The sequence below is a fragment of the Ambystoma mexicanum genome, chromosome 7q, assembly GCF_040938575.1.
Source record: "Ambystoma mexicanum isolate Mex_15411 chromosome 7q, UKY_AmexF1_1, whole genome shotgun sequence".
Lineage (NCBI taxonomy): Eukaryota > Metazoa > Chordata > Amphibia > Caudata > Ambystomatidae > Ambystoma > Ambystoma mexicanum.
The window spans coordinates 614,815,930-614,839,077 of record NC_090941.1 but is presented as its reverse complement, the minus strand read 5'-3'; the positions used below and the strand labels follow the sequence as shown (position 1 = coordinate 614,839,077).

Here is a 23,148-nt window from a genome sequence, read left to right as displayed (position 1 = left end):
CTCCTGGATAGCAGACAGTCGGATATGAGGGGCGAAGAAGAGGTGGCCGAAGGTAACCTGAAAATGAGCTGAGTGTCATCCGCATTGCACTGGAAGTTAGGGCAGAGAGCGGCAATGCGGTGGGCAAGGAGTGCCAGGTATTGGTTGAACAGCCAGGGATAGAGGTTAGACCCCTGGGGGACACCACAGGTAGAGAAAAAGATATAGAGAGGAAGGACCTAAGTTGGACCTGGGAGGGTCGGTCAGAGAGGAAGGAAGTCAGCCACGGCAGGGCCTGACCAGTGATACCTAGATTATCACAGATACATTTTAGCAAGGTGGCATGGTTGACAGTGTCAAAAGCAGAAGAGAGATCAAGCAAGATAAGGACACCGGGGGTGTTAGAGTCAAGGTTGGAGGGCAGGTCTTCACAGATGTTCAGGAGAGCAGTTTCCATACTTCTGGCAGCGCTGAACCCAGACTGAGGGTCATGAAGACAACCAACAGATTCAGTGTGGAGATTAAGCTGGGAGATGGCCATTTTCTCCAGGAGCTTGCCCAGGAAGGGAGTGATGGAGATTGGGGAGATAGCCGGGCAGAAGGGATCGGCCAGGGTTTCTTAAGAAGAGGGTGCATAAGGGAGTGCTTCAGGGCAGATGGGAAGACTCCAGTGGCGAAGGAGTGGTTGCAGAAGTCAGCTAGGGCAGGAGCCAGGGTGTCAATGTGGTCCTTGATGGTTATGGAGGAACAGGGGTGAACCTGTTTTGATGAAACCTTCATAGATCAGACTTGTCTAGAAACCTTGTCAGCAGAGAACAGGGGAAAGGCAGAGAAGGAAGGAGGAGAGGTGCCTGGAGAAGAGCCAGAGGAAGACCAGAAAGTAGAGGTAGGGAGGGGAGGAGAGTGAGGACAGGATGTCCTGAATTTTAGAGATGAAGTGGGAAGCCAGTGCTGTGCAGAGGGCCTGGGAAGGGACAGGAGAGTTCAGCCGAGTTGTTAGATGCCACTGAGACGTGGGCTTGGATATGAGCTCTCTTCTTGGTGAGGACAGAGAGTCGGTATTGCCTTTGGAGCAGGTGGCAGGCCAGTTTGTCAGAGGATGTACAAGAAGCACGTCATTTTCTCTCAGCCACCCTGCACTTGCATTTTAGGGTGACGAGGTCTGAGTCGTACCAGGAGTTGCACTTGGCTTTGAGCTTCAGGCGGATCCTCATAACAGGGGCAAGGATATCAAGAGTATCAAATATTGCAGAGTGGAGCGTGGTGAGGGCTGTCTCAGGGTGAGAGTCAGCCAAGGTGGAGGAGAGGGTTAGAAAGCAGCGGCGAAAGCCTCAACTAATACACACTTCATGGGTCGGATGACCGAGAAGGTGGGTGGCAGTGATGGAGGTGGCTTGGCCAGAGGAGTAGAGAGGGTGAGCTGGGAGGAAAGGAGAAAGTGATCACTCCAGGAGAGAGGAGTGGTGAGAGGGACAGAAAGGGGGAAGGTCTGAGGAGATCAGAACATCCAGAGTGTGCACTGCAGAGTGAGTCAGGCCAGAGGGGTAGAATAGTGAGTGAGAGAGTCACAGAGGTCGCGAAAGAGTCCAGAGAGAAGACAGGAGGCATCCAGGTGGATGTTGAAGTCTCCAAGAAGGAGGAGTTGAGTGGTCGAGACAAGGAGGGAAGAAGAGAGTTCAGCCCATTCAGAGAGGAAGGGGGAAATCTAACCAGGTGGCCAATAGATAGCCACACTAAGGGAATGGCTAGGGGAGAGAGCCTGCAGATGAGGCATTCAAAAGAGTAGTAGGCCTGCGTAGGAATGAGAGGCAGGAATACATTTGGGGAAGATAAGAGCTACACCCCCTCCCGAGCAGTTGGACCTGGGCGCGGAGAGGATCTTGTAGCCGTCGGGGAGGAGCATGTTAAAGCTTGTGACGGAGCTGGCCGTGACCCATGTCTCCGTGAGGCTGAGGACATCTAGGTCAAGTTCTTACAGAAGGCGGCAGATGTCGGAGGAGTGTTTGACAGCTGAGCGAGAGTTAAGAGTGGCAATGTGGAGAAGGTTACCATACTTGAAGGACTTCCGGGGAGGCGTACAGATCAGAGGTACACCATGCAGAGGTGTAGAAGGAGTCTGTGGGGTGCAGAGAGGGAATTAGGGGGCAAGGTAGCAGAGGACGAGGCAGCAGGGGGAGACTAGGCCATGGAGGGGGTAGAAGGGATAGCAGGAGAAGAAAGGAAATTGATGAGGCGCGTGAAGCGTCTCTCAAAGAGGCGAAGGTTTGCCTGAGGGCCTTCGACCAGGATGGTCCCATTTGAATAACCATTAATACCTTAGAGGAATGGAAGGAGGCCAGAAGGGCATCCCACCGGGTGCCGCCATTAATGGGAGAAGAAGAGAAAGGAGAGAGCACAGAGACCAGATGTAGGGTCCATAGGTCTAGGGAGGGAACGACAAAGAGGATGTCGGTGAGAGTTTTCTTGGAGGAGGCACCGGTATAGGTGTCAGCGATAGGGAGGCCTGGGTTGGAGACCAGGATATCCTTTTTAAACTACTTCCTACCAGATTTAGTGAGGAGTGCAGGATAGTCAATAGAGAAGCAGTTTGAAAAGATAGGAGAGACCGAGAGCACCATGGAGAGATAGGAGAGATAGAGTGCACCTAAATTTGGGAATCCTAGATAGAGGGAGAAAGACCTAGGTTTCACAATGCAATTTTGGGTACTGATACAGTGCAAATTATGACACACTGGATAAAACTACCTGTAGGTGGAAGGGAGTAGCAGGGTAGTGAGAGGGAAGGTGACTGGCAGCTGGCGTCCGCTGCGGACACCTACAGACACAACCAAGAGCCGCCTAGATGGGAGCCGCCCTTTGCCTAGGGGCCCTTAGCCATGTGGCATCACACGTTGGACGATAGCCACAAATTAGAATATCTTTGCTGGGGTCAAAATTGATTTATAGACAAACGAAAAACGGTTTGCGCTGATGGCACCCCCCAACCCCTCCTGCACTACTTATTCTCATGCATCTCTTGTTCAAGTTTCTTTTAATTTTCCTAATGTGGTTACTGTTCTATTTTTTTTTTTTTTTTATCAAAGTGTTTCTCTGACTGAATTCTAGAAATTCTTTTGAGCTACGTTACACTCATTTGACTGTGTTCGGTCGGAACTTCATCTGTTCTTAGGGTATCAGAACTCTGCTGGAGTAATGCTTTGTGTACTATGTGTTCCGTCCTTGTGAGCGCTCCGAGGCTTGTGGGCGAGCAGCGCTATATAAAAATAAATATAGATAGATAGGTACTATGAGGCCGTGTCGAAGTTTTAGTGCTGCTGTCATTTCACCATTGAATAAAGTGCAGAACCTTCTGAACTAGCTGGCCAAATATCATTGTGCCGTACAATGGCAGAGCCGAACTTTTGGTTCGAGCTGTTGATGCACGTCCCTCAGGCCTGTATGTTTTGTCTTGTACCTGTGCTATGTGGCTCTGGTGGGCTCTCTCCGCTTGCTCAGGGCCCCGCCTGCGCTCCTCTGGGTACACAGTAGTTTAGAATGCTGACTCCCGATTCCTAAGGAGATGCTTCCCTTCTGGTTTATTAGACGAGACCGTTATTAAAAAAAAAAAAAAAAAATTTAAATTCCGACAAATGGTGTCAATTCACCGATTTGAAAAACAAATCAACCTGTTCTATTTCCATTTTTTTGTTGATGAAAACATTAACTTTTGGTTTCAGATTTTAAGTTAATAAGTGAACCACACAGCCGCTGTGCGTGCTTGACGGCCATTTAATAATGATTCTCTAATCTCTCCCATCATTCTTTTTTGTATACATTTCCGTTGATATACTGTACGTGTTCGTTTCTATAGTTACAAAGCCGTTGTAGGTTAAAGGTTTTACTGCCTCAATCTGTAGCATGAACATTACTTAAACCTGTAGCAAGACTATGCTTTGAAAAAATTACAGGCCGGCTTTTCCTTCTCATGTTCCAAAGGCCCAATTACACATGACGCGGAACCAGGGGGCCTTGCGTAGATTAAAGGAGAGAACCACCATTGGGAAGTTCTCTGCGATGTATGAGGGCTCCACAGTAGTCAGATGGGACAAACTGGCACCATACAGCTCCGCCCTGGGGAAGATTGCTGGATACTGTCCGAGAGTAACGTAGGTTCTCATATGCCACTGTGACAAATGTACAACCATATGTCCATGGTGCGAATGTGTGGCAACAGCGGGGATTCCCTGCTTGCTGTTAGTTTGTGAGTCGGTATAATGGTTCTCTCGTTCATTATCAGGCAGGTTTAAGGTTACTGGATGGGCTGCAGGATTGTGTTGCTGTGTAGAGTCCGAGAAGGTGCACGATGTCTGCATGTGTGCTACAATAAACATGTCTCGGGCAACTGGGAAAGTTGCATGCATGCCTGTGTACCTAGGTAGAGTCTAGAAGCTCCTGAGGTGGCCACTGAGGTCAGGGTAGTCTCTGTGGCACTGCCTGTGTGGACAAGCGCACAATCTATTCAGCCACTTGAAAGCTGCATTGCAGGAGGGGGCGCCATCAGCGGGAACCGTTTTTCGTTTGTCTGTAACTCAATTTTGACCCCAGGAAAGATAGTCTACTTTGTGGCTATCGTCCAACGTGTGATGTTTTTCTGTTAAAAAATGTCAGATAAATTGTTTTTCCAAAAATAATTTTTTATAGTAGTAAAGTGGGATTACGTTTTTTCTATTTCCAACGCACCAAACCGTTAAAAACCCCCACAAAAAAACGACTTTGTTCCTAGGACCAGTGACTAAGTGGGTCTCGGTTAAAGGGGAGGAGCGTTTCTTGTCCCCTGGGAAACCTGACAAATTAAACACATTCAAACTTTGGAGTCCTCTAGAAAAGAGGTTGGCATGACTGCCATGCTTGCAAAACCACTGTCTCTCGGGCAGGCATGCATGGGTTTATCAGTGAAATAGGTGTTACGAATTGGATTCTGCCATGCAGAAGTACAAGGATGAGTAGAGGCTAACATGCCAACCCAGCATTCACACTACCACAAAACAAGAGTCAGCAAAATCATAAAGGTAAAACCGGCAAGAGATATGCATCCTTCGGCTTTTATGGTAACATGGGCTGAGGTAAGGCTAGGCTCAGAAGTAGGGTGTTAATGTGACTCAGTAGTGACCCAAACAGCAAAGCAGGGAGTGCACAAACAATGTTCTATAATAATAGATCGAATTTATTAATGCGCACCATCTGCAAAATAACTAAATAGAAAAAAAACATGAAACCCACCCCCGAGCAAAGAGGGCACAATGCAGCACTCTGGATAATGAATTAAGGGTGTAAAGCAAGTTAAAAACCGCAATGTTCTTAAGAAGGATATGTTTCTTGGATGCAAACAGGGATGTAGTAACCTAACCAGTCTCTGGGGCCCAAAAGTGGACCAAGGGGGCAGTTAATAGTCAATAGTAACTTTTTGCAGTTCTTTTCCATTTGATGGTTTCGAGCCTGGCTTTGAGCAGTGGTACAAGTGGATGAAGGTCATTTTGGATACAGTGGATCATGAGGGTCCAATTAGAAGGCAGGCTTTGAGTAGTTTCAAATGCAGTAGCTCTTTGTAGGTGGAAGGCGACATCAGTGAAGCAGGCTGGGCTACTCACCAGGATCTCTTCGAGGTTGAGCCGGGTAGTAACTGCTGGGAGGAGTTGATGAGTGACACTCCAGCAGTTTCATGCCAGCGGGCATCAGTTGTCAAAACTGTGATCCTGTTCGTCCGATATGTAGTTCGGCGAAGTGGCAATTTCGAGGGCGAATCAGGTTGAGGCGTGATGTAACCCCTGGTTCGATTTGGCAAGTGACTCTCCAGCATTTTGGCTGACGTCCCAGTTTCGAGCGGTTGATCCAAGCCTAGCAGGTGACTCGCTCAGCAAGGGCATAATGCAGTGTTGAGCGGGCCGAAGATGCAGGCACTTATCCAAAGTTTCCGAGAACTGCCAGGAAGCATCAGTGGCAGGATCCATTGTCGCCCTGCTCAGCTTTGACAGCAGTTCAACTAGTTTTGAGTTGGCAGAAAGGGGAGCATTAGCTGATGTGGTCCTCCAGATGCTGTGAGAACCAACTCATGGGCTCGAGGACAGGGTGAGTCGGGCTCTGCTCTCCCAGCTTTGGGAGCTTCTGGTGCAGAGTGGCAGGTTTTGGTCCACAGCAAAGTGCCCTGGGTGTGGGAAGGGGACGGCGCTCTCCACTGCCTTGGACTGCTCCTTCACCTCAGTGGTTGAGAGCATTGGAAAGTGTAACTCTCCCAAAAGAGGTGTAATGAACCCTTCTCAGGTGTTCCAGAGTGAATCCAAGAAGTGGTGCGAGACCCCTTATTTTAAAGGTCAAAGTCCACAGGTCATTGGACTAATGCTGGCCTGCTTTTGGGGTCCAATACCTGCTACTAAAATAAGTGGACGTTGGCCTTCTGACATCACTCCCAAAGTGCTTTGTGCTAAAGGAAGTGGAGGGGACAGGATGGAGGCATAGAGAAACCAGATAGTGGCATCTTCCTTAATCTGTACAGAACTCCCCCTGTCTACAATAACCCCGGCCCCTCCCCTTCTCAATAGGATGACAGACCCATTGAAATGCAGCACCTTGGATTGCGGCCAAGCCTTTTTTGAAAGGTTGTGCTCTTGCTTCATGTTACTAGGCCAGCTTCCGGTGGAGTGTCTGTCTTTCTGGAAGGTTGTGACCTACCCTTAGAAAGGAACAAAGAAAGGCTATTTCCCAATGCTACAGTCCTGCCAGGAGTGGCAAGGTTCAGTCTGTCTGGTGAGACTACACATAATCCTCCCACAGTGGAGGTGGGCTCACACGGCTGACATGTGTAATATCAAATTGCTGTGGCTGTAATAATTATGGGAATACCATCCACCATTCAGGTATGGTTTATATTTGAAGACTGTACTGCCACCAGGAGGTAGACTCCTAATTAAAACGGTTTGGAACAGAAGTCAATTTATTTAAATCAAGGCCCTGCCCGCAGAGGCTTGGCTGTCAATTCAGCTGTGAAATGGGCACTTGTGAGCTCTGAACTGAACCTAATCTGTGCCACTAGTAGATCAGGTGCTGCATATCAGGATACTGATGCAGCAGGGCACAAGTGCATGCTATTCTCTTGGCATAGAGCTTATGAAAGATGAATATTATCAGCAGATTGCTCTTTCAGAGTTGGAATTACCTGCATCATTTTATTAAATTAATAAACCCTGGCTCATACACCCTTGCCAAATGGCAATTGGTCACAATATGGTAATGTAAATCAGCAGAAAGCACCCCACCCAAGCCTTACGACAAACCTGCCCCTTTTTAGACAAAATTGTAGGCCATGTGGGGGTTATTTGATAACTATATTTCCCTCGTAAGATAAATATTATCTGTCCAGGTCTGTGTGCTTGAGTGCCTGTGTATTGCCAGCATGTATGATGATGGCATATATGCTGTGGTGTTCTTCAGAATGTAGAAGGATAAAGTGTGAAGGTGCACTCACTTTTATTTTGGTTCAATAGTTTGTCATTTCACCTGTTTCTGTACATTGTGGTAAATAAATGTAGGTGCACCTTGTGAGTCTGTGCTACCAGACTAAAATATATGTGAAATGATGGCTTCCCGTAGTACACGAGACACTTTTGTCTGATATAATCGGAAGCAATTTAAATCAAATAAACATTCACGTTTTTCTATATTAATTTCAAGGAAAGATTTTATTTTAGAACAAACTGTTCTATTTGTTTTTCAGTAAACACAATCAATAAAACATTACCATTTTAATTGTCAATCATTACATTGTATGTAACATTCCTTTGTTTGAAACAATATATTACAAATTCTGTTAAGTGTTCAACAATTTGAAAGAAAGAAGAATTTTACAAATAACTTAGAGTTTTATCTTACCCTTAAATGACTCCAGGTTTATCTGATATCTTGATAGGTTTTTTAACTCAATGTCCTGTTCAAGTTGATTCTTCCTTACACAGACAACTCCTATTTTACATTACACGTTTCGGGCCTTCTTAGGCCCTTCCTCAGATGTAGATAACAGATATGTTCAGTGATTCCTCTAAAGGTAATAGAAAATATGTTCCTGTTACTACTTCTAATTATTTCTCAGTCAAACATTCTTAATTTACATTTTTCTCAGCGTCAGATAATCACCAACCTTTTGATGTGTGTCTATTCTGTGACACAATGTCTTGGAAGATTCTGTCTCAAATGTTTTGTTTATTTGCTCTTTTTCTGCTACAACTCATGTGCATTCTGTAAACGAAGGACAACCTCCAGTAAAGAGAAATCTGTGTCCACACTGTTTCTTAGTATTGGATATTATTGTGACATAATGTGGCACCAGTCGCTGAAATAGCGCTGGGTCCCACTATTATGCCACTTATTTCTTGTTGGTGAGCTAAAGTACTTTCTTATTCTATTCATTTTGAGATGTAAATGTAATGATTGACAATTAAAATGGTAATGTTTTATTGATTGTATTTACTGTAAAAACAAATAGACAGTTTATTCTAAAATTAAATTCTGTTTAATGGAAGAAATATTTCCTTGAAATTAATATACAAAAAACGTGAATGTTTGATTTAAATTGCTTCCGATTGTATCGGACAAAAGTGTGCCCTTGACATTTCCTCTCATGTACTACGGGAAGCCATAATTTCACGTTCTTCAGAATGTTCCCTGCCAGAACGTTCCACCCATGACAGTTCTATCAGTTAACGGTTGGTGGTGCTCCAGGCAGTCCCAAATGAATGTGTTTCCATCTTCTGTATATATTATGCATAGTTAAACACTGGTCTTACCTCGGGGCACTGCTTACTGCATATTCATACCTTAGGTGGACACTTCAAGTTAGTGATCCATGGCCAGGGTATGAACCCTTGAGCAGTGCTGGTGGAGGTGGTAGCTCACAGCGTGAGCCCCCACCCACTGAAGAACGCCCACCTTCCGGGGAGTTTTGCAGGTGATTTAGAAAGGGCTATTGGCTCACTGTCCCAGAAGGCACCAGCAATTTAAAGGGAGGCCCAGGGGCCTTTCAGAAGCTCTGGATGGGCGCCATCTGCAGTTCACGAGTGTTGCTGAAGAGCATTTGGAGTCAGTGTCAGTTGCGGTACCAAGCTGTCTGCATCGGCAGTGGGAGAAATCTATTGAGCATGCGGGTGACATGTGCGTATGTATGTATGTGTGCACGTGCATCCATCCATCCATCCATCCATCACCTTGTTAATGTGGGGTCATGGTCATTCCTTTCCACAAGTTGGTGCTGGGTGTGACAAAATGACTGTCACCGCAGTAGTACAGGGATGAGCCGGGCTTCCAAGCTCTTACTCAGTAGCACATGAATACTAATATAGCAGTGTCCTGTCCTCGATAGTAAAACATTTTCCAAGCCTCAAACCAAACAGATTGCCTGCTGTTTGGGCCGTACTAGAATTTGCTGAATCTTTGAAGGTCTGCAAATAGCAGTTGGCCAGGCAGGACCCAGAAAACGTTTTATGGCTCCCGTAACAGTTGGAGTGAACTCATGTATCACTTCTGAGATTTTGGCCAACCTTAAAAAAAAAAAAATAAAAAAAAAAAAGTTGGATGAATCTGCACCAAACCATTTGGGAGCCCAGACCGTGTTATACTGTACATCTCTAGATGAGCGAAAGCTGTGGCTAATGAGAGATTGCATGGGAAACGCAACCTAAACTATTTCTTTATTTACTGTATTATACAGTTAAACAGAAGTCAACTTTTAATATGACATTGGTGCATACAATCCATAAAAGAATAAAGAATTACAATAAAATTGCAAATCCCCCCCCCAGAAAATCAAAGTAACATCTAAAGACAGAACAAGGACAAAGGTGAGAGGCTTCCATATTTTACTCCAAAGGACAAAGTTCCTTATCCATTAGGACAATCACCTGTGAATCAAGCCGAAATATCCAGGATATCACAATTTGCCTCCATTAAATGGTTAAAAAGATAATGCACGATTCTTCATTTCTACTCATAATCATGGACCACAGACCCTCCCCTGAGAGTGCACTCTCAAGGCCAGATGCTTTGAGGGCAATTGTTGGTAGTTCAAAAAGAGAGGTACAGGCCGACAGAAGATTTTTAACGGCTTCTGGTTGTAACTCACCACACAAGCGACATTGTCTCTGATCCCTTGGTATATTCAACCAGACTTCAACTATCTCAAGGGTCTTAACAATGTTAATTTTCAATTTTAAATAATCCCAAACCAAGGAGTTGCCCACAAAATGTGGACTATAGATGGGGGTGGGGGGGTTGGGTTCTACCCGGTTTAGGATAAAAGTCAACAAATGCTTCAAAATTCCTTTTAGTTGCTAAATCAACAACTCCCGACTATACCCCAGTAAGACTATCTTCATTGTTTTCTTGTAGTTAATGAATTGTAACCCCAGAGGGTTCCCAGGAGCCAGAGCTAGCCATTTATCATCAATAAGCTTGATTTTAACAATACTACTATTGGGCATATATCTAGCTTCAGACAATAGCACTTAATGGATTGACTTACTCAACACATTCGCTGAGGTGTTTAGCAGTTTCCAGTACATGTTTAGACAGGATAAATGGAACTTGACAATATATGGCATGATGTTACATTTGAGGTATACAATTTCAATCGATGTTCGGGGAGTCTCATGAGTCTTTTTAAAAGGATGGATTCCAATTTAATCCCTTCCAATAAGATATCAATTGCCCAGATTTCAGCCCCATGATAATGGGTAGAATATTCACTTGGTTTAACTGAGTCAAAATTCCAACTGAGTAACTCCCACCCGTAAGCGCATAAGAGCCAATACTACCGACAATCTGAGAGGGTTTTAGATTGACTTGATCCAGATGCTATGTACCTTGTACTTTGGTGACCAAATGAAAACCTAAGTATTTATATACAGAGACCACTTCAATTGCCTTCCCATCCAAATGCCAAAATGCCCTTTTCCCCTTTTTGTAAGGATAACATTGGTTTTGGTAATGTTCACTACCAATGAGTTGGTCACACTTTCAGACATTTCAAAGATGATTGCAGGATGCCAGGGGTTCGGTCGAACAGGACTATGTCATCGGAGTATCTCATCCATTGTGGGGGTGCATCACCTATTGAAGATGGATTAACCAAAGCCTCGCCGAGGTCAAACATATAAAGACTGAACAAAATTGGTGTGAGAATGCAACCTTGTTTTAGTCCTTGCTGAGTAGGTATCCAGCTAGACATCCTACCACATAATACTATATATGACTGAAAATTGTTATTTGAATTGTACTTGAATGAGCAGTCCACAAAGAGTACCAAGAATATTTGTGCTTAGGATGACTGCTCCTACATGTGCAATGTGTGCGGGATTCATGGTGCATGCAGTCTCTGTTGAAACTGTTGTACATTGGCCAAAAAGTCAAACAAATGGCCATCGGAAGTCTTTGGATCCTTATGTATCCTGGGCAGTCATTCGGCCTAAAATGGAGAGCAGCACCAGATGTCCCACAGAAATTCATGGGAAAGCACTCTTGTCTTTGTCTTGTGTGAAGGTAATGAAATCAGAAGTGCGTTTGGTCCATTTGTAATTATGTGGGGGGTTGAGTAGTGAATAGTTCACTTGACATAAGTGTAATTGAATGCTTCAAGTTAAAGAAGTGCTTTCACAGACTGATTTGCTTTATCTTGTTCCCTCTATTGTGCCTCATTTTGGACTTCTTTGTGGGCTCTTTCATTTTCATATAGCTTCTATTATTTCAATCCCAATATATACAAAATGTCAATTTGCTAAATTTCGATGAAAATAGTGGCTCATATTTTGTAGCTTTGCAGCTCACCATAGCAGTTTATTCTGAAGCCTTTAACAAAGTCTCGGGTTCTTTAATGCCCACTATACCTCGGTGCATCAGACTAACAGTGCCCAGACAAAATTCTGAGTGCTAGGTTATGTGGGTTAGAAACACGTTTGCGCTCGGAACACGGTGTGTTCAGAGCCCACCCAACTTTCCCAATAACTCCTCTCTTGTGGCCACCATGGAAATAGAAAGGGATCTCCTTCAAGCAGAAAGAGGCCGCTTTCTATATCCTTTGCAGAGTCAGCCATGGGCAGAAAAGAGCAGTGGCCCAACAATGAAGAAGCAGCAAGCAAGCAAGTACGAGGTACTGCAAGCCCCTCAGGTTGCTGCAACTCTTGCACAATACTGATAGTCCTAGCCCACTTTTTAAGCAGCCCGAGTGCCCAAAATGCACCACCATGGTGGCAATAAAAGAATGAACATTGATCATTAAACATTTGTGGAATATAGTCAGACTAACTGGAGCAAATGGATAATACGTATATTTGTTTCCAACTGCATTTTGTATGTGAGAAGCCACGGTTAGGCAAACCAGTATTGCCATTGGTTTCTCCAGGATTGTCTTGTTGTGGTCTTGTTATTAAGTATGCTTTTACTCGGGGCAAGCAGACAGGGGTGTTGCTAGGTCTGGAAAAGACCCGGGGCTAGGCTTATGTCGGAACTGTCGGGACTGGGGGCTAGCTAGCCTTTTGGTTGTAGCTCCTGAGATTCTATCTGGGGCTACAACCAAAAGACCAGGGGCTATAGCCCCCTTACCCACCCCCCCCGCAACGCCTGTGCAGGCAGATAGGGTGAGAGTGGCGCTCTCTCTGGAAAGAAGCAATTGTAGCAAAGGCTAAGCAGGAAAAGGTTCCCGCATCCTCTTGGACAGCTCACTTTATCCGTTTAATATTATTGTAAGTTATGGCAACTTTCAGTGAACCAGCATAAATAATGGAAGGATGTTATTGTACATGGGCATTCCTGACCACTCCAGCCCCTTAAGCAGATGCAATAATGCGCTATTTATGTCCCTGCGGCTGTTCTTCCTTCACTGTGGACTGGAACAGCTTGAAGGATCTGCACATCAGTGCAGTATAAATCTGGTGAAATAAAATTCTGCGGCACAGATGTATGCATGCTTATGCATTATGCATGACTTTTGCAATGAAAGTCATGTTTAATTATGTCTTCTTTTTACTTCCCATTTCCCGCCAGTGGTATATGATCAGCATTGTGCACATCTACAATCGGTGGCGGAACAGCGAGATTCGATGCTACGTGAACGGGCAGCTGGTGTCGTACGGGGATATGGCTTGGCACGTGAACACCAATGACGTAAGACTTCATCGCTTGAACTTGCTTGCCATCGATTGAGGGCCCTTTTTGGAATGCTGTCTTTGTCTGTGATAGTCAGAAAGTATTTGTTTCTTCTGAGCTTGATGATAGCAGGAACACAAACCTGTTGTGTTTGTTGTCTTCAATTGTATATAATGGAGCCAATATTTTCAAAGCACATGTTCAGTCCTCATTTCCCTGCTGTTCATTAATAGCTGCTTTTTATCCAAGCAAGAGTGTGGGAACCCCTCTACTGAGAACGAGCATGGTTCAAATAATCTGTTCTATGGAGGGTCGACAAACGCGTGTTAACTCCCTGCCCCTTCACAGAGAAGAAATACCCATTTGCTTATCAGTCTTTGCTCCACCCACAAGGGCAGTCCAGCACTGAAATGCTAGGCAAATCACCTCTGAACCAGAGTGCCATTAGCAACCCCATTCACATGTTTCGGCCCTGTTGCGCTTCCTCAGTGAGTTCAGGATGAGCCACTCTAAAGCATGTTCGTCCTCAGTAGAGGAGCTCCTACAGTCTAGTTTAATCTGTTTTTCCAAACACTTTACTTGCTTTTAAACCTTGGTGAAAGGGATATGATAAAATGTATCTAACTGCAGCCAGAAAAGGTGGCGCAGAGCAATGCTAGTGCTTTTTGATTCATTCATAACTTTCCAGATATCACTCTTAAGTGTTGCAAAAATGTAACTAATTGTCACAAAAAAGGGACAGTTGTTTTACAGTAGGAGATGCTATTGTATGGTAATGTTTATTTATAAAGTGCCTATACAAGGTAAGTGTTTCAAATCGCTTAAGGAAGGTGGGAACACTGGGTAAAAAATAGTCATTCAGCGCCCTTAAATTTCTGAGACGATAACGGTTTGCACAGGCAGATTAAGTGAATATGATACATTAAACAGTTTAGATACAGCAATTAGGCCTCACTGCGATTCTGCATTTTTTTCAAGTGGGACATTAAGGGGTGAAGACAAGGGAGAACAGACAGAACGATCTTCAGGCAGGGCTGTATACAGATTATGCAAGTACGGGAAGGGCAAGGGAGGGGCAGGGGACCAAGTGCACTTTGGTAGAGACTGGTGAACTGCGGCGAGAGAAGCTCTCAAGGATTTATTACAAGTGCAGTGAGTGGGTGGGGTGCAGGGCCCTGAAGCAAGTGCAGAAGGACTGGAAGGGGTGCCTGGGATCTGTAAGACTCTGAGGTACACCAGGTGGCCAGTCAGTAAGCTGTATGGAGAGGAAGGAGGGAAGGAAGAGCAGAGAGCTAGGTTAGCAAGGCAGGGTGAGAAAGAAGAAAGAGAAGAGGAAGGTCTTGAGTAGTTTCCAGAACTTAAGAATATCGGCTCAAGGCTGAGAGTGGCTGGGAGGCTGTTCCAGAGGGAGGCACCTGCTGAGGAAAGGGATCGCCCTCCAAATCTTTGCTTGGAGAACCGGCTCGCTCGCAGAATGTTGGAGGTAGATGAGCGGAGGGCTCGAGGGGGATAGTATTTAGGAAGTCAACATTGAAGGTAAGTAGGTCGCAGGCCCCAGAAAGCCTTTTGGACAATGCAGATGGTCTTGAATTTGATCCATGCAGCCGCGGGGAGCCAGTGAGGGGATTCCAGTGCCTGAGAGATGCGGTTACTGAGCTTGAGGTCAAGGATAAATCTTGTGATTTTGTTCTGAGTTGTAAAGGGCGCAGGGCAGCAGGGAGGTTGAAGAAGAGGCTGTTGCAGTAGTCCAGCCTGGAGAGAACCAGGGCTCTGTAGACAGTGAGCCACTGGGGGAAAGTCAGAAAATGTAGAGTGCCTCTGAGGAGGTGTAGTTGATAGTTGGACTTTTTTGCGATGTCGGAAATGTGAGAGGAGGAGGAGATAGTGGAGTCAAAGATGACCCCAAGGGGTTTTTGGCCTCACAGGTGGGGGTGTGTGCGGGGCCAAGGGAGGCGGGCCAGAGTGAGAGGGGGGAAAGCAGGAGCAGGGGTCCAAATGCAAACAATCTCAGTTTTACTGGCATTGAGACAACGGTTGTTAGCAACACACCATGACTGAATAGCAGACAGTCAGGTATGAGTGAGGAGGAGGACAGAGGAGGCAGCTGAGGGTAGCCTGAAGGAGAGTTGTGTGTCATCCCCATAACACTGGAAATTAGAGGTGAAAGTGGCAATCACAAGTGCCAGGATGGCCATGTGGATGTTGTAAAACCAGGGGGATAGACTAGCACCATGGGGAACGCCAGAGGTTATAAGAGGGTGATAGTCGAGAGAAACGCATGAAGTTCAACCTGGGATGGGCGGTCTGGGAGAAAAGAGGTTAACCAAGCCAGAGCCTGACCTGTGATTCCCAGGGTGTCACGAAGCCATGAGATCAGGCTGTTATTGTTAACCATGTCAAAGGCGGAGGAGAGATCAAGGAGAATGAAGACAGAGGAAGTGTTAGTATCAAGATTTGAGAGCAGATCTTCACAGGTGTTCAGAAGACCAGTTTCCTTGCCTCTGGGTTGTCTAAAGCCAGACTGATGGCCATGGCAACAACTGATTGATTCCATGTGGAGGTTTAGCTGAGAGATAACCAGCTTCTCCAGGAGTTTGCCCAGGAAAGGAGTGATAGAGATTGGGTGGTAGTTTGACAGAACGGAAGGGCCAGCAGAGGGTTTCTTGAGCAGAGGGTGCACAAGGGAGTGCTTGAGAGCAGTTGGGAAAACTCCAGTTGAAAAGGAAAGGTTGCAAAGGTCAGCCAAGGCTGGTGCGAAGTAGTCAATGTTGATGGTTTTGCAAGGGCAACGGTCCGCTTGCTTGGATGAGGCCTTCATAGACCGGACTGGTCTGGCGACCTCATTAGGTGTGACGGGAGAGTGGAAGTGGAGGTGGGGCCAAAGGAGACATAGGTGGGGGTGTGTGCTGTGGTGTGGGGGGAAGGGAGGAGAGGATGTCTTTGGTTTTTGAAGTGTACTGCCAGGGCCAAGCAGAGGTCCTGGGTGGGAGTGACAGAGGAGGAGGCTGCTGCAGGATTGGCCAGTTCCTTGGAGACTTTGAAAAGTTAAGCCGTGTTGTTCGATGTCACAGAGATGCAGGCTTGAATAAAGACTTTTCTTGGAGTGGATGCAGAGTCGATGCTGCCTTTGAAGGTGGCTGCAGGCCAGTTTGTCAGATGGTCCACGCAACGAAATCCATTTTGCTGAGCTGCCCTACACTTGCGTTTAAGGGCAACCAGTTCAGAGTCGTAGCAAGAGTTACACTTTTTGGACCCTCATGACCGGGGCAAGAATATCAAGAATGTTGGAGATAGATGAAGGATAGTGAGGGCTGTGTCAGGGTGGGAGTCAGCCGTAGGAGTGGGAGGAGGAGAGTAGGTGGAGGGAAAGGCAGCCACTGTCACTTTTTTCATGGATCTGGTGACCATGAAGCCGAGTGACTGTGCAGGGTGAGTTGCTGCCAGAGGAGAGAAGAGTTTCAGGTGAGTTGATGGAAGAGAGTGCTTGGTCCAAGAGAGAGAGGTGGTGAGAGGGATAGAAAGTGGAGATGTGAGTATCCAACATGTGGCCTGCAGTGTGAGTGGACCCAGAGGGTAGAGGTCAGCCCATTCCGAAAGGAAGAGAGTGAGCTGTCCAGGAGGCCGATAGAAGGTGGCCTTGAGGAGAGAAAATTTAGGAGAGAGTCAGAGCCTGCAGCCTAGGCACTCGAAGTATGCCTAGGTAGGCATAAAAGACACCGGTATCCATTCAGGGAAGATCAGTGCTACTCTACTACTTGCCTTCTTTAGCCTGGGCGCAAAAATAATTTTGTGCCTTCAGGGCAGAGCATGTGAAAGCTTGTGACAGAGCTGAACTTGAACTATGTCTCAGTGATGGCGAGCACATCAAGGTCCATGAGTTTGAGGAGGTTGCAGATATCGTTTGAATGTTTTAAAGTGGAGCGAGTGTTAAGGGTGGCATTGTGGAGCAGATTGCCATCCTTAAAGGTCTTCTGCGGGGGGGGGGACAGGCTCATGGGACAGTGTTCGTTGCATTGAAATAGACATTAACGATGACTCTGGAAATGGTGAGGAGGTCAAAGAGGACCTCCCAGCAAGTGCCACCATTAATGGGAAAAGAGGCGATGGGAGAGAGAAGGCCGATCATGTAGCAAGTCCATAGGTCAGGTGAGTTAACGAAGAAGAGGATGTCAGTTACAGTCTCTCTGGTGGTATCTGTGACATAGGTGTCTGGAATAGCAAGTCCTGGGTTGAAGCCCAGAATGTCCTTAAGTTTCTTCCAGACAGATTTAGTGATAGAAGGATAGGTGATTGTGAAGCAGTTGAAGACAATAGGAGAGATAGATAGCAATATGGTAGGCAGAAGTGTAGGTGGAGGGAAAAGGCACTTGCCAGGCTGAAGCACTAATGCACTTGGAGGTGGGGGGAACAGAGGGAGGTGTGCCTTCTGGGAACACAAACCTCCGCAAAGCACAACTAAAATCGATTATCCAGCAGGGCAGGTGAAATGCAGCAACACTAGACAAGCTAAACTCAATTTTAAAACTGGGCAGGTGACACATTCTGTTACTGGCAGGGCTAGATAAGATGAAGACCAGATCAGGTAAAGTGCAAGGTAGCCAGACACGGTGCAGAGGGAAGGGTTTGAGAAGCTAGTAAAAGGAGCTAACCTTGAGAAGAGTGTTCAGAAGTCAATTTCTCACTGTGGGTCCAGGGAACACGGTGGTTTCCTCAGCCTCCATATGTACGTGGGTGGGGGTGTAAGAAAGGACCCACAGACCCGTCCAGACAGCAGACGGGGGCCTTAGGAAGTGGGCCTTTGGCATTAGGGGGCCTGCTAAAGCCTGCCGGTCCTCCGTTGGCCAGAAATACTTAGCGGCAGCCAATGGGCAGGGAAGATGCAGTGGGAAAGCATTTCATTCAGCCCTCGCAACAAAGAAAAATTTGGCGGCCATCTTGAAAAGTGCTGCAAGGGCGGTGAAAATGCAAGCAAGCACCAGGAAGCAATAAACAATTAAATGAAAATGTGGCTGCAAGTGCAACACTGGCACACATGAGAAACACCATGCGGTGCTGTAACAAGGCACGTGCTTTCATCAATTTATTTGCACCGATTTTTTTTTAAGTCTTTTTTTTTTCTTTTTCCTATACCCCCTTCTGCTTCAAAGTCGGTATTAGCATTAAGGATGAAAAGATAAGGCGTGCAGTACAGCATAAGTGTCTGGGATCATGTTGTGTAGCCTCAGAGATGGACTGCCCTATTGAGAACTCTGGAGGTTTCCCGGCAGGCCTCTGCACCCTGTGCCTCCTTTATGTGGTAACTTATTTTATTTCCACATTTTCTCATGGGAAAAGGGTTGGACTTGCTAAAAATAGTTAACGTGGGCCACTTTGAAAACTATTTTCCAGGGCCTCTTCTGTTTCCCAGTCCACCCCTGTGTAGACTATGCTGTCCTCAGCAGACCTTTGTATTTGTGCCCGACTCTTTTAATGTATCACACGTTGTAATTGTCCAATAAAGGACAAGCGACCTGGCCTCGGATGGTAGCAAAATAAAATGTGCTTAACGAACCAATCACTTTGATTTGGCATCTTGCCAAGAAGATGGCAGTGTGTTTGTCTTGACAAGGCCTCTTTGATATAACAGGGTGCTTAATCACTGATCCACATTAACATATTTATGCCACGTGTACAGAATTCTGCCGACTTGTCAGGTAGTGTAAAACTGACTATGCTATTGCATACCTACAGTCACTGATAAGTGAAATAAAAGTGCCTTTTTTGGTCTATTGATGTGTACATCATGGATGCAATAGTGCTCTAAGTGCTGGCAGGGCACAAATACAAGTGCTTAAATGCATTGCTAATAAATCACATTACTTAAGGGTAGACCAGAACCTTTAATAATAGATCCATTTGCAGCCATATCAACATCATGCTTGGCAAATCAGTACTGAAATCAGAGAAAGGAACTTTGGGTCACTGTGGATCTTGACTTAAGTCCATTCATTTGGACTTAACTTTCACTGATCTGTTTAAAAATAAGAAAAGGTTCAAACTTAAAAGCAGTTAGTCTACAAACATTGTGAATGCCCACAATAAGGTTTGGCCTATTCATGAACGTAAGATAAAACATTGGGCCTCATTATTAGTTGGGTGGTGTGGGAAAAATACAGCAGTAATACCGTTACCACTGCGTTACCGCACCGCCCAACTAGGAGTTTGGTGGAAAGTTGGAGGATTCACTTCCAGCTATGAGCTGGCGGTAAATCCGCCACATTTCTGCCAAATTTCAGATGAATTTCCACTGGCGGAATTAATGCTGCAGTAATTCTACCAAAATCGCCTATGGACTCCAATTAAATGGGGACTAACACAGCAACGGCCACTTGTAATCCAGCAGTAATACTGTCGGACCAAGTGGTGGTAACGGCATTACAGTTCAGTGGTATCTCAGCGGATCTTCCCGCTGAGATACCACCGAACTCATAATAAGGCCCATTGTTGGAACTTTTCAGTTAAGGGGACTGCTCCTGGGCTAAGCAGTGTTCCAGGATAACCCATATGCCTGCAGTCCCACAAGCCTCCTCATGGCTGGTGGTCCCTGATGATTATCTGTCTCCACTGCATGGCATGATCCATAACCATGCTTGTTGGGGTAATGTAGGTCCCCTCTCAAAGAGGGGGCACCCAGGAGCATCTCAGCCTTTCACGGGCGCCAACTTCATGGCAACAGGGAATGCACAGAAAGTAGGAACCAATCTTGCTGTTCTCTGCATCAAGAGGAGAACTGGAAGTGGTGTGAACTTCAGGGTGAAGTGACAGTAAATATTTTTTTTAAAAGAAATCTGTATGAGTGGTTGTCTTGGCCTCAGACTCTGTTGCCAAGGCTTCGAAACACTATACATTTTCTGGGCAAAGAGACTTTGCACAGCAAAAGGACACTTTGCGCTGTTCCATGAATCAGTGTGCAAAGTCACATTCCACTGTGCAAAATATTTCATGAATCAGGCCCATAGTGTACATGTGTGCCCTTCTAAAGTATCCTGATTTGCAGCACCTGCCCTCCAGTGGTACTGAGCAGCTCAGAAGTCAAAGGTGCCCTCTTGACGGTTGTAGTGACACCTTTCGTGGGTCAGAAGGAGGAGTCTGACACACTATGGACATGCTTACTTTCTTTTTAATAAACTTGTAAGGAAAAGGCTGATCTCTTCCTATTGCTGTGGGGATTTCCCTGCTTAACTAAAGTAACTAAAGGTGCTCGGCTGTCATCAGTAAGTCCAAAGTAAAATGTTCTCAGTCCAAACCTAACCCTACCTGACTCTACCACTAATATGAACAACAAAGTTGGCAAAAAGAATATTTCTTCTTCTTCTTCTTCTGGTTTCTTCTCTTGATGCCTTCTTTCCTACGACTTTCTCTCTGGAGTTTTGTCGTGTTCCTGGTATATTGTCCATAAACAAAATATCTCTGGTTAAAAATATATTTCTTAGGATGATCTGCTTTGACACTGTCTGGGGTTTTTATTCATGAGCTCATGTAGCTCCTTCCAAACCAACGTTCATGGGTCTTGTCCTCTCTGTAATGTTATGCTTTTAACGATGCTCCTCGAAATGCTGTCTGTCTCACACTATTTCCCTTGGTTTTATATTTCTCACTTAGTTGAGGTCCAACCCTTCTGAGGTTTTGTGTGACTTTTCCTAACTCAGGAATCCCCCTCTCTGGGGTTCTCTCTATTACATTCTGTTTCTTATCTGTTTCACTTGCCAGTCTTAATTCACGTCACTTGTTACCATTGTGTGTGGAAGGTTTATCCCACTCACAAACTTCTCGTGATTTTCCCCGTCCTTCCCAGGGTTCTTGTTTCCACTTTTTTTAGTTTCCCATGTGGCCTTTCCCATCACATTATTTATCTGTTTCTCACTAGGTTTCTCGTATATTCTCTTATGCTGGTATATTGTTCGAATGACGTCGTTGTGGCTTTGACGAGTCTCCCTCATAACAGTTTGCCCTGGTGGCCTCCTGCTTTTCCCGTTCACCCCAGTACCTTTGGTTGTCCAGGGGAGTGCTGTGGGGCTCTGCACTCACTGGAATAATCGGCTTTGCTTTCTGGCTTCTCCTTCTCCGGCTTTGCATGCATTATTCACCAGGCTTCTCTGCAGGATACTGCCATCTACAAATGCCGGCAGATGGGTGTTGACAGGGCTCCCGGCTGAAGCAGTCTCAGCGTTGTTCGACGGGCACCTGGACCACCATGTTCGGCAGTCTCGGCAACAGAGTCCCCGTTGTGTACATCGCTTGTACTCTGGCGTCTCCATCTGGTGTACTTCGCCGGAATTGTTGAGGACTCTGACGCTTTGTTCTGGTCCACCTTTCCAAGGCGTGATGATGTCAGGGGGCATCCTCTGAGCACCATAGTTTTTCCTCTTCGATGGTCCACTCCTCTCACTTATGTACAATATCCTCTTTTCCTTTGGAGGGCTTGTTTGGCTAAGCATTGCCAGGAGCCAAATAGGAATTCACTGTATTCTTCATGGAAGACAGTCCCATTTAGGCAGATACGGCTGTTGGTCTAGGGAATTCCTTGTGGGAATGTGAGTGCTTGTCCCTAAGGGGGAGCCACTCCCAGTGAGGTCCCACTTATCCAGACTCCTAGAGAGTCTTGTGGAGTGGGATCACCTCCCTAGCCTTAAAGGGGTTGGCTCCGGCTTGGGGAGAAGGAACGAATACTCTTGATTTGACACAGTCAAGTCACTTGCGTGCAGGAGCTGTTTTTCCAATATACACCCGTGTTCCCCAAGGGTTCCATTGTCTTGTTTCTCTCTGTACCTCTTTTCCTCCTGTCTCTCTTCTTCCTTCTTTTGATACAAAGCACTTTGAGTATGATGAAAGAAGGCAAGAACCCCGATTATCCAATCACCTGTGGACTTTTGACCATAAAAGAAGGGGTCTCCCAATCCTCCAGTGATTCACTTTTGGACCATCCAGGACATAGGGAAGAATTTGTTTGGATCGGTTTTGGGAGCATTGACCTTTCCAGTGGCCCAGCCATTGAGGTACTGGAGTGTTTCCTACCCACACAGAAGACGCATCGCGGGAGACCCTTGCTGAGGACCGGGACCTGCCATTCTGCTTGAAAACCTCCCTAGGCTGGGACAGCAGATCCTGAAAGGAATACCCATGACTTGGAGACCCTACGGTAGGTTTCACAGCATCCTGAGAGCTAGAATCCGTGTTTTCGCTGTCCAACAACACTTCATGCAACCTTCAATCCATCTTTGCCTTCCAAGCCAATGGGAACAACCATTGCTGCCTTTGTCACTCGCTAGACTTTGAACCACTGTGCTCGCATCATCGAACCGGCTCGACACTGTAGTGCTCCAGCAGAGTCTAGTCATCTGCCTGGCTTGAACATCAGTGCAACAGGAATAGGATGAAATTACTTAACCCAAAATTACCGACCTCACCAAAAGACCTAAAACACACACCACGAAAAGTTCTAGCTACCAAAAGTTGAAACTTTTTGTGGTTTGTGTTTACATCTTTTGGTGAGGTATGGCAACTCTTTTTTTTTAATTTTTTTTTTTAAAAGCTGCAGCTCACCCGACAAAACGAAAAAAGAAAAGGACCCTGTGGCACCGGTTCCCGATCACAGAAGTGAAAGGTAACAGGCATCTCAGGGTCCAGCAAGACCGAAGGCAAGGGAAGTATGGGAGTGGGGGTCAGGGTGGCTGTGTGTTGGGGCTGGGGAAAGGGGTGTGGGTGGGGGTTTGGGTAGGGGTTTCCGCACATCGGGAATGTTCAAGGGAGAAATGACCGAAGATTATTTCAAGCAAATAATCTTCGGTCATTTCTACCTCGAACATTTCTGTTGCCGAAAAATCACACAGATCCATGCACCAGGCACTCTACGCCAAATCGCTGCACCTAACAAAGCAGTGAAGCACCAGGACTTTGCATCGCAGTTTGACGTAAACCACTTGATCACAGCGCCATGCATTGACCCAAACCAGAGGTACTCGGTCTTGA

General features: G+C 46.0%; 1 protein-coding gene across 6 annotated transcripts in view; it reads left to right on the top strand.

Annotated features, from left to right (window-relative positions):
• NBEA (neurobeachin) overlaps nucleotides 1-23,148 on the top strand; it is a 2,584,133-nt gene that overhangs the window by 404,766 nt on the left and 2,156,219 nt on the right. For all 6 annotated transcript variants that reach the window (XM_069640609.1, XM_069640605.1, XM_069640608.1 and 3 more), the window contains exon 7: nucleotides 13,039-13,158. In XM_069640609.1, coding sequence (XP_069496710.1) covers nucleotides 13,039-13,158 — 120 coding nt within the window. The remainder of the gene's footprint in view (nucleotides 1-13,038; nucleotides 13,159-23,148) is intronic.